This window comes from Siphateles boraxobius, unplaced genomic scaffold (assembly GCF_051911475.1).
Source record: "Siphateles boraxobius isolate OS27281-9 unplaced genomic scaffold, OSU_SipBor_1 41, whole genome shotgun sequence".
NCBI classification, from domain to species: Eukaryota; Metazoa; Chordata; class Actinopteri; order Cypriniformes; family Leuciscidae; genus Siphateles; species Siphateles boraxobius.
In genome coordinates this window covers 39,650,026-39,661,665 of record NW_027509042.1, presented here as the reverse complement: position 1 = coordinate 39,661,665, position 11,640 = coordinate 39,650,026, and the positions used below count along the sequence as shown (strand labels likewise).

Here is an 11,640-nt window from a genome sequence, read left to right as displayed (position 1 = left end):
AAATTGAGAAGAACCTTTTATTTTACGTAAAGCAACAAAACAAATGGCTGCAGCAAACTAGATTAAAAACTAGTTTAGGAGGCCCTGAGCACACCGACAAGCTAAGTATGAGTCTACAGGCCTCAGGTGGGTTGATTCTTCCTTATATGGTATGAGAGCGACACAAACACACAGAGAAAGAATGGGCTGTAGTTTAGGCAGCAGAGGTTTTGGATTACCCATAATCCCACTGGCCCACCCCCTCCTCTACCTTCCTTCTTCCTCCTCTTCATCTGAAATACTCAGTGGCATGAAAGATAAAGAGATCAATTTTCACGAGAAGGCTTGTTGCTACATGCATACACTTCACACCAGATAAGCAGACAGCAAATGAGATTTCTAAACTCTGCTTGTGTTTGAACATTACCCGGCTCTGTTCTGCTTCATATAAAATGTGGCATCTGTAATCTTATCCATGGTATGAACACAACAAGCGTACGTACGTAGAGTGTGTTACTTGAGATGACGATGAAGTGAAAAAGGTGGCTGGTCTAGCCATGCTATTGTCTCAGCTATTCTCAGCCTGATGCAGTGTACTGTCGTTTTTACTCCCAGAGGGAGAAAGAGAGCATACTGAGCAGATGACACGACACGACCTGTCCTGCAATCTGACGTGCTACTACACTGCATACATACACTCACCGGCCACTTTATTAGGTAAGCCAGTTCAACTGCTTGGTAATGCAAATATCTAATGAGCTAATCATATGACAGCAACTCAACACATTTAAGCATGTAGACTTTAAACGTGGCATGGTTGTTGGTGCCAGGCGGGCTGGTCTAATGGGATTTTCACACATATCCATCTCTAGGGTGTACAGAGTCCAAAAAAGAGAAAATATCCAGAGAGCGGCAGTTCTGTGGGATAAAATTCCTTGTTGAAGCCAAAGGTCAGAGGGGAATGGACAGACTGGTTTGAGCTGATAGAAAGACTAATAAATCAATGGTTCAGGCTGCTGGTGGTGGTGTAATGGAATGTAAAGATTTTATTGGCACACTTTGGGCCCCTAAGTAATTGAGCATTGTTTAAATGCAAGAGTATTCTTGCTGACCATGTCCATCCCTTTCTGACCACAGCGTGCCCATCTTCTGATGGCTACTTCCAGCAGGATAACACACCATGTTACAAAGCTCAAATCATCTCAAACTGGTTTCTCGAACATGACAGGGAGTTCACTTACTCAAACCCAGACAGCAACATAGTGTCGGACCAGATCCGGGCCACATCTGGTACACTTGGATTCCACACGTACCAGATGTGGGCCGACACTATGTTGCTGTCTGGGAATGGCCTCCACAGTCAACAGATCTCAATCCAGTAGAGCACCTTTGGGATGTGCTGGAACTGGAGATTCGAATCAGCCGACAAATCTGCAGCAACTGCGAAATGCTATCGTCAATATGGACCAAAATCTCTGAGGAATGTTACCAGCACCTTGATGAATGCCATGAAGAATTAATGAACTTCTTTCTTCTGCTGAACACAAAAGAAGATATTTAAAAAAAAAATACTATGAAAGTCAATGGGGCCCATCAAGTGTTTGGGTACCTACATTCGTGCTCTGCTCTCCTCTATAGTAGGGAGGTTAAGTGACTTTTGACTTCAAGTCATGATGCAAAGGTCCCCTTTGGTATGGAAGTACCTTAGGGCCATAGAAATAAATTTATCCTAAGACACAAGTGAGATCACATTTTGTATCTTATATACGCACATTTTTAAAAAATGGCCGCCGACCATACTTGAGAGGCCTTTGCTTCTGTTATAGCTATAATGACAAATTTGGGATCAACGGGTACATTTTTGTGGTCAAGGAGTCCAATAAAATAGGTTCCAAGACTAAAAAACAATAATGTTGTCCTTAACATGACAATTGGAGGTGAAGTATGCAATTTTTTATAAAAAAACGCATGCCAAACACACAGTCCATTCACAACTTAATAATTTCTTCGTTTAGGTCTGCTTCGCATGCGCCCTTTACAGCACTGGCTGAAGACGCGGGTCCTGCGTCGAGCATGGGCATCCGGTCGTTTACGTCTCAAGGTAACTCAGAACTGTGTCACAGCTCTGGAGCCCTGGAAGGGGGTCGACTGGTATCAGACAGGTGTAAACCTGGGAGTAATCTCTAAACTGATAGTGGTTTCGACAGACGCCTCCAATTCGGGCTGGGGCGCCCTCTATGAGGGCAGACCGACTTTTGGCCTGTGATCAAGCCAAGAAAAGAGCTTGCATATAAACTGTCTAGAGATGAAGGCGGTCGAGAACGCCTTGCGGTTCTTCCTTCCCCTTCTAAAGGGCCACCACGGACAACATGTCGGTGGTTTCCTACATAAATCGCCAGGGCAGTCTGAGATCACGGAACCTTCATGCACTGGCAGAACGCATCCTTGTATGGGTTCAGCGCAACCTACTCTCGCTGAGAGCGGCGCATGTGCCAGGCCATCTTAATGTGCGTCCAGACAGGCTGTCCAGGGACAACGTTCCCCCAGGGGAATGGTCCCTCCACCCTCAGACAGTTCAGCTGTTGTGGGACACCTTTGGCACAGCAGAAGTCGACCTCTTTGCGTCTCAAGACAACGCTCAGTGTCCAATATGCTTCACAAAGAACTAGGACGCGCTGGCCCATCACTGGCCCAGCCGCCCTCTCTATGCTTTCCCTCCGATCATGCTGTTACCACAGGTAATCAAGCCTATAAGGGAGAACGGTTCCTGTGTACTTCTAGTAGCTCGTTCTGGCCGAACCAAGTTTGGTTTGCGGAGCTGATGCAGCTTCAGAGCTTGCCTCCGTGGCCTGTCCCGTTGAGGAGAGATCTCCTCTCATAGGCCGGGGGTACGATTTGGCACCCACGACCCGAGCTTTGGGCTCTGCATGTGTGGGCTATCAACGGCTACCCGTCAGTCTCCCCGACGGAGTGTTAAACACGATTACGCAAGCTAGAGCGTCCTCTACTAGACGGCTTTGTGCTTCCAAGTGGTCAGTGTTCTCAGGTTGGTGCTCAGCTCGCAACCTGGATCCACAAGATTGTGGGGTGTCGGAGGTTCTCTCCTTCCTACAGGAGCTCTTAGATAAGGGTAGATCCCCATCCATGCTCAAGGTATATGTGGCGGCTATTGCTGCGTTTGTCAAACATTCGCATGGCCAGTCACTGGGTAGGAACGACCTTGTAGTCCGCTTCCTCAGGGGAGCTAGAAGGATGAACCCTCCTCGCCCCCCCTCGGACCTTTCCTTGGTCCTGGAGGCCATGAAGGGTGCCCCTTTCGAACCTCTACAGTCTGTGGACATTAAGTATCTCTCATTGAAAACAGCCTTTCTGGTGGCTATCGCCTCAGTCAAGCTGGTGGGTGACTTACACGCACTTTCTGTTAGCGCGTCGTGCCTTGAGTTTGGGCCTAATGACTCCAAGGTCATCCTCAAACCAAGACATGATTATGTCCCCAAAGTACTTGCCACTCCTTTCAGAGCACAAGTCTCTGTGGATCTGACAGCGAGTCTGACATTCTCTCGTCACAGGTGATTTTTGAGATTCGCCTTCGAGGGCCAGGCATATCAAAACACAGTCCTACCGTTCGGTCTGTCCCTGGTATCCTGTGTATTATGATGTGCATGGACGCTGCTCTCGCGCCCCTGAAACTTCAGGGCATACAATTTGAACTATTTGGACGATTGGCTGATTCTAGCTCGATCTCATTCAGAGCTCATAGAACACAGGACCATATTACTCGAACACCTCGAGAATCTTGGTCTCACAGTCAATCCGGCGAAGAGCTCGCTGTCCCCCAGCCAGAAATAGCCTTTCTGGGCACAGAGTTGAACTTGCTGTCAATGACAGCGCGACTATCGCCAGAGCGCATACTGAACATTGCGGCACTATAGTCCCGCTCAAGAGATTTCAGAAAATGCTGGGCCTCATGGCTTCATCATCATCAGTACTCCAGCTGGGTCTGATTTGCATGCGCCCACTGCAGTGGTGGCTGAAAGCACGAGTGCCGGCTCGAGCTTGGGCCTCCGATCTGTTTCGCCTCAGGGTCAATCAGAAATGCGTTGCAGCTCTGAAACCTTGGAAGGCGACCGACTGGTACTGGAACCACCGCCTCTTCAATCTGACGTTCTCTCTTCGGATCTGACAGCGAGTCTGACGTGAATCTCCTTTGCCTGGTTAGGGCCCTTAGAATTTACGTGGAACGTTTGGCTGCTTTCAGACTGTCAGGACAGCTATTTGTTTCGTTTGGTGGCCGATCTAAAGGTCTAGCTGCCCATTTTTATATCCCCATATCATATGAACTCAGGGCGCTCGCTCTTGGGTCAGTGTTGTGGTAGATTTAGCACGCACAGCGTTTTAAATTGGTTTCCCGTAGCATAAGCTAGCTTACGCAACATGAGAGTACTCTCGTAAGAGAACATCACGGTTACTAACGTAACCTCGGTTCTCTCTAGAAGAGGGAATGAGTGTTGCGTAACCCTGCCGTGCTTGTGCTACCATCTGGTATCGCTTCAGTCGATGAAAACCAAGGAGCATCTTATCGAGCTCTGGCTTATATAGGCATAAGCCACGCCCACACGCCCACTCATTGGTGCTTACGTCACGTGCAGTGCCTCGATAGGTTGCAGCAGTTGCCGCATAGCATCCAATAGGCGCGCGAGCTGCCTCGCCTAGGTCTGCTAGCTGCAGCAAGTTTGTTTTAAATTAATACAAATTTTAAGGATAATTTTTGGCTTCAGTATTCTCGAGAAAATAGGTTTTCCCTCTAAGGTTTTTTTTCCATAGTCAACTAGCTAGCTATTTATTAGTTATTTTTCTATTTAATGAGAAAGTCATATGAACCTCAAAGTGTTAACCTGTCACCTCTGACCTTCAACAGCTGTCACAGCTCCTGGTGCAGATGGGATGTGTTGTTGCAGGAACTGATATGCTATAGGCTACTCCTGACTGGTCGAAATCTCATGCTACTTAGGACAAATGTAATTTACAGAAGTAGCTGCACTGCTTTAATACAAAATTAAAAATTTTTGAACGAAAAGATAAGTAAAGTCACTCTGATGACAATTTTTATGTGAAATGTGCATATTTACCCCTAATTGTCATGGTATGGGGAAAATTATTATGTTTTTAAACTTGAAACCAATTTTATTGGATTCCATGACCCCAAAAATGTACACTTTGTCACCAAATTTGTCATTATAGCGATAACAGAAGCAAAGATATGGGCTCTAGAGTATTTTCGGCACATTGGCGGCCATTTTTGAAAAAACATCTGATACAAAGTGTGATCTCACTTGTGTCTTAGGATAAATTGATTTGTATGACCCTAAGGTACTTCCATACCAAAGGAGACCTTTGCATCATGACTTGAAGTCAAAGGCCTATTTTTGGGCCTCCCTACTATGAAGTAGCGGTGCGTGACCATGTAATCAGTGTAGCTTGCAGCGCCCTCTGGTGGTGAAAATAATCACTACATGACTGCTCTAATCAGAAGGACAATGCTTTGGGATTTTTTTTTTTTTTGCAGGGTAGCCTACTCTAAGCCTTTCAAAGTCATAGTTCCATAGACGTGGTTAAATGACCCGGTGAGTGATAATTTAATTATTGAGTGATAATCAATAATGTGTTCATCAGTAGTTGATGGTGCTATGCTGGGGAAAAAAACATAACAAAACAAAAAACTTCTTAAAAGTGAAATGACTTCTATAAATCCAGTGATCAAATGCTGTGCAGCTCTCAGTTTTCAGTGATCGGCTCATAACTAGTTGTCTGTGTATGCATTTCCACAAACCTGGAAGACCTTCTGAATGTATTAGTAGGCTTTTTTAGAAAGGAGTATTTACAAAGATGAAGGAAGAATCAATGAATTCCAAATAATTTATTACCATTTTGTGGATAATATGTAATCAATCAAAACTGCAGGACTATTTTAAAATGAAATATATTCCAATAACTAGTAGGGGCTACTTAATTGTTTAGAATCTGATTACGTAATCCAGATTACATGTAATCAGTTAGCAAGCACTAGCAGGGGGCAATCTGCAATTAAAAGTTCAAGCCATTTCCTTTTAATTAAATGTTTAATTAACAATCAGTTGATCTGTTTTGCAAGAATCATCTGTCTTCATATTGAACAAATTTTGTTTATTAATTTTTTTTACAAAATGTAAGGGTAGCTATACCTGAACAGTCACATTCAAGCACCATGATACATACAGAGTTTTATCTCAATTCCTTCGGTGGACATATGTAGAAAAATGCTGGCTTACAAAATAGCCAATAACATCAATAGACAAAATGTCTGATAACAAGTTTAACAGATTAATTCCATGTGTTCAGTTTCACAATGTCAATTTTCACAATCTCTCTCTCTCAAAAAAACAAAAACAAACAAAAAACACTACAACACGTGATCAGTAAATTCTAAACTAAAGACTAAAGTTGTTCAATGATAACGTAGTAATTTATGCCATGTAAAATGCCAAAAATGATGTGAAAAATACAGTTATTTACAAAAATGATATATTCTTATAGTGAGACATGGACAGTTGGCAGATGTAGCCCATTAACCTTAGGATGAAACCTGAGGTAATTCCTTAGTCTCTGTATTTTTGGTTCTGGATTATATCACTAAATTGACTTAACACGTCAATAATTCTAACAGGAAATTTTCAAGGGAAAAACATTCACATTTTATACAATGTAAGATATAAAACATTTGCTACATCCTATACATATTTGTCTCCTTTACATCCCACCTTACTGTTGCTGAAATATACTTAAATATATTATAGTCTTGAAATCTGTCTCTGTACAACTATAATTTTTACTCATATGACCCTATTTGTGAATAATGTTTTTTTTCATGGATACTTAAAACGAAATACTTAGCCATAAAAATAGTGCCCATAATCTATTTATTAACTTTCAAATACATTTACTAGTAGACTACTACATCCTACCAATCTATATTTCCAAAAATATAATTGTTTGTCTCCACTTTTCACTCTTAAATGTCAGTAAAAGTTTAATGTTTAAATCTTAAATTTCACAGTTGATATTCAGTTTCTGTATGGCTGTTAGATGAGAAAATCTTCTTAGGATGCACATAAAATGTTCATATGTCAACATCTGCCATTAATAATGGTAATAATCTGCAAAATTACAGAGGTGGACGGTTATTATCAGTCCAAACACTTTCCTTTAAAAAAACACTCAAAAGACAAGAGACGGAAACCAAAAGGATTCAGATAAACATTAGAAAACGATATTCCCGATTGAAATGTGTGGATATTGCTGTGGTATTGTCTCTGTCAGTAGAGGTGAGTTCAGGAGCCTCTAGACCTGAGTGGAGTATGATCTTGTGAGAGAGGGTCTAGGGCGGGCGCAGGTGGAGTATTCTGAAGGCATGTCTAGACTGCGCTGGAGATGGAGCGACGTGAGTGGATCAGGACATCGGGAGGGGCGGGGGCCAGGTATGGCTGATGGTCATGTGATGCCTGTGTATAAAACCCCTGGAACCTGCTGAGTGTAGAAAAACAAAGTGTTTCTGAAGAGTGTGAGAGGGAGAGAACAGGGTTAAGGTAACATTTAACCACTGAAGGATGCAAAGAGTGCTTAGAATCTGCACAACACAAGGTGACTGATATCTTTTGGAGCATTGAAGCATAGTAGCTACTTGATGCCTTAAAATGCTGGAACAGAGCTAATGGGAACCCTCAATAAATCTGTATTTCCACATCCTGGAAATCACTCTAAATAAAAAGCGGTCATTTTGGTAACCCAGAGCTGGGTCAAAAATGGGACGAACCCAGCGTTAGATTATTGAGACCCAATGAACTTAGGTTTGTGAAATAAACATTGTTGAATATATATTGAACTGCTTACGTTAAAGTCACCATGAAATCAACATTAACCAATTTTTATCAAAACACAGATGGAGTAGATGGAGTCCATCAACACCCTCAAAGCTTCACAGTCATTTCCTCTTCATGAGTTCAACATTTCAATCGGTAACGTTAGACAGTTTTGAACTTATATCTTGTTTAATGTTTGATAATAATAATAATAATAATAATTTGTTACATTTATATAGCGCTTTTTCTGGGACCTCAAAGCGCTTTACATAGAAGGGGGAATCTCCTCAACCACCACCAATGTGCAGCATCCACCTGGAGGATGCGACGGCAGCCATATTGCGCCAGAACGCCCAACGCACACCAGCTTACTGGTGGAGAGGAGACATTGATAAAGCCAATCAGTATATGGGGATGATTAGGAGGCCATGATGGATAGAGGCCAAGGGGCAAATTTGGCCAGGATGCCGGGGTTACACCCCTACTCTTTATCGAAGGACATCCTGGGATTTTTTATGACCACAGAGAGTAAGGACCTCGGTTTAACGTCTCATCCGAAGGACGGTGCTTTTTGACAGTATAGTGTCCCCATCACTATACTGGGGCATTAGGACCCACACAGACCACAGGGTAAGCGCCCCCTGCTGGCCTCACTAACACCTGTTCCAGCAGCAACCTGGTTTTCTCAGGAGGTCTCCCATCCAGGTACTAACCAGGCTCAACCCTGCTTAGCTTCAGTGGGCAACCAGTCTTGGGCTACAGGGTGATATGGCTGCTGGTTTGATGATTGCGTTGTTTTACATTTATGCTTCTTGTTCACCTGTGATTTGATCCAGAGATTCTGTACTAGATGCGTAATAGGGTCCATTACCGTATAACAGTAAAAACATGGAATGAAAATTCAGTCAGTGGCAGGGAAAGAGTAAAGCAGATTTGAAGTAAATATTCCAGTGGACTAGTCTAAACTAAAATTAAAATACTTTGAATTAACATCATGTCTGTTTTCTTTATAAATAAATATTTTCAAACAAGCTACAGTAAATTTATGAGACAGTAAAACTATGTGAAAAAGTATTTAATAGACAACTCAATCAAAAGAGTAAACAAAACTACAAGACAAATTTACTTAGAATACTTCATTATACTTTTAAGTATATCTCGATCAAACGAGATATAGACCAAATATACTTAGACCTATATATTATACTTATACTTCTGTCAGTATAGGTCAAGTAGCATATACTTAAGTGCAGTTATAAGTATATTTCTGAGAAGTAGACTGAAATTATACTTTCTTATTTTTAGTTTAAAAAAAAGGATCTAGCAAACTTGAATAAACGTATTTTCCGTAAGGGAAAGAAACACAGACTGATGCTTTGTAATAAACACTAAAAAGTGAGAATAATATGTGTATTATAGCAAATTGATAGGATTAAATTGTTTTTAAAGTGCCCCTATTATGCAATTTTAAACTTTCTTAATTTTGTTTTGGAGGTCTCCTACAACAGGTTTACGTTTGCCTCTTTTCTCACAGTGTCTGAAACGGTTCAGTCAAGGATTCAGTCTCTCTAAAACTCCTTTCTGAGACTCTGCTCTGATTGGTCAGATGTCCCAGTCTGTTGTGATTGGTCTACCGCTTACAGCGCGTTAGAAATGAAATATCTGAATTTCAGCTCCGGAGGCTTCCTCAGCACTTGATACACAGTGATATGAACAGTAATGATGCCGTTGGTGTGGCAGAAGGGAGTGATAAAGCGAGGTCTGCAACAGGAGAGAGAGTCCGGAGACAAGCAGTAAGAATTGGGATGACTAACACCTGTCTCTGATTCTAGTAATTGGTGGAGAGACAGGACATCTCACCGGCAGACGAACAGAAAGAGATGTACCTGTGTTCAGTCAAGCTGAATGAAAGTTATTTGAGTTGATGTGCTGGAAGCACGGTTTATTGAGTTGTTTAATAAATACATCTGAAAGTATTCTCTCTGCTCTGACTTCTTTTCCCTTCATCCTTGAACCTTATTACAGTCGGTTTTACCGTATCAATTCCAGTGAGTCCTCATCTTTTGAAAGTGCATGCAAAGTGGATTCACAGCGCAGAAAACAGTGTCTTATCAACATGTCGACAACACGACAACATGTTGCTGTTCAGCTACAACTACAGTGTTTGAGGGTCAAAGTAGACGTTGTTCGCGGGCAGCGAATGAAGACCATAGGCTGGCATTATGGAAATTTGTAACAAACCTACGTAGATATGTTATGGAACTGAGACCGGAATTCCTTTCGACTCGTTTTGGCAGGTACAGAACCTATCCTGTCTTTTAGGAGACAATCGTCCACTTTGATCTTTAAAACTTTGCAGACGTTTTACACGGCTTTTTCACACGGCATAAAAGGTAATATTCGAAATTGCATAATAGGGGCACTTTAATCACTTTCAAGTTCCTTTCCAGTTTTATCAGTCACCGGTCACTGTTCGAGTGAGAGAAAACAGTCTGACAAAACCTTCCAGTTTTTAAACACACTCCTTGTTGCAGGCAGTTTCAAAGCTCGCTCTTGGCTCCGATTGGTTTTCTTCTACTTTCCACACATATTCCTCTCCGGAGCGCCACGAACATGGATAGCCGAAGTTTAACTTGAACTGTTTGAACTTGCGTGATGTGCTCGTACACGTTCGCATTCCAAAACCAGCACTGTTGGGTTACTGATTACGAATGATTATTAACCCAAACAGGGTCAAATCAACCCAGCTTCTTTACACAACAGTCTCAAACCAGTGTTGGATCCAATTATTCATGGCTATTTTAAAACCACAAGTATGTGAATAGCAGACCTGATTCAGTAGAAAAATAGGCACATTATTTTACAGTACAGTTAGCAGTTAGAGTTCCCACACTTCTCCTCCTTATCTTGGTGTCCAATGCACCCACCCGTCACCCCTTACCTGAGGGCCACTTAACTTTTCGAGTGGACTCTCTACGCAGGGCATGGCCACCATGGGCACGTTGAGCGAGGGCTCCAGGCGCTGAGGGTGCACAGGGGGTGGTAAGGGGGGCAGATAAATCTGGGTCTGCTTGAAGTTATTGATCACACATGAGACCTAGAGGGGAACCAAAAGGGGAGGTTAATAATGGCAACGAAAATGTGCAAGGTATTTTCTGTATGACAATGCAGGATTAAGGCTTTGTGCCCAGAGCATGTTCAGCCTTGGCATGGTTGTGATTGTCCTAAGAGGATGAAGGATGCAGTCTAAAGCCAGTGGATTAGCTGTAGACTTACTAAACATCTGAGTACTAGTATTAGCTGTTAAACAGGTCTGTGCTCATGACCCGTTTCACACTCTGGCATGGCGTGAGACTTTAGATGTATTCCAATTCACACACTATTCATCCTAAATAGTTTGCAAGGATGTGTGAAATTTAGATCTTAGTTCGTTGAAAATAGTATTATTTCAGGGAGGATTTTCTGTCATTCTTTTTGAACTAATATTGTTCATACGCACTTGTACAACCAAAGTGGTAAGGTTTGTGATGGATTTACAAATTTACGTTTATGATGCAAATTCCAGCTATTCATTGATGTTGTATAGATGCAATGTGGTACAATGACTTACTATCTTATTGCATGCTCAAAATTATTATAGCAAGATAAGATTTATGTAAGATTGTTTAATGTTTTTGACAGAAGTCTGTATTTATTTGATCAAAACACAGTAAAAACAGTAATATTGTAAAATATTATCACAATTTAAAATAACTGTTTTCCATTT

The 11,640-nt window shown here is 42.0% G+C and overlaps 1 protein-coding gene and 1 pseudogene across 4 annotated transcripts in view; both read right to left on the bottom strand.

Annotated features, from left to right (window-relative positions):
* Window positions 1-5,881: 5,881 nt before the first annotated feature.
* The window catches only part of plppr2b (phospholipid phosphatase related 2b), a 48,610-nt gene continuing 42,851 nt past the window's right edge, over window positions 5,882-11,640 (bottom strand). Inside the window, exons 7-8 of one of the 4 annotated variants that reach the window (XM_077199650.1) lie at window positions 10,816-10,971; window positions 5,882-7,542 (exon numbers count right to left, since the gene is read on the bottom strand). In XM_077199650.1, coding sequence (XP_077055765.1) covers window positions 7,507-7,542; window positions 10,816-10,971 — 192 coding nt within the window. In that variant the 3' untranslated portion in view covers window positions 5,882-7,506. The remainder of the gene's footprint in view (window positions 7,543-10,815; window positions 10,972-11,640) is intronic. The other 3 variants (XM_077199649.1, XM_077199651.1, XM_077199648.1) reach the window with 3 other exon arrangements.
* On the bottom strand, window positions 8,538-8,654 carry LOC143707306 (5S ribosomal RNA; annotated as a pseudogene).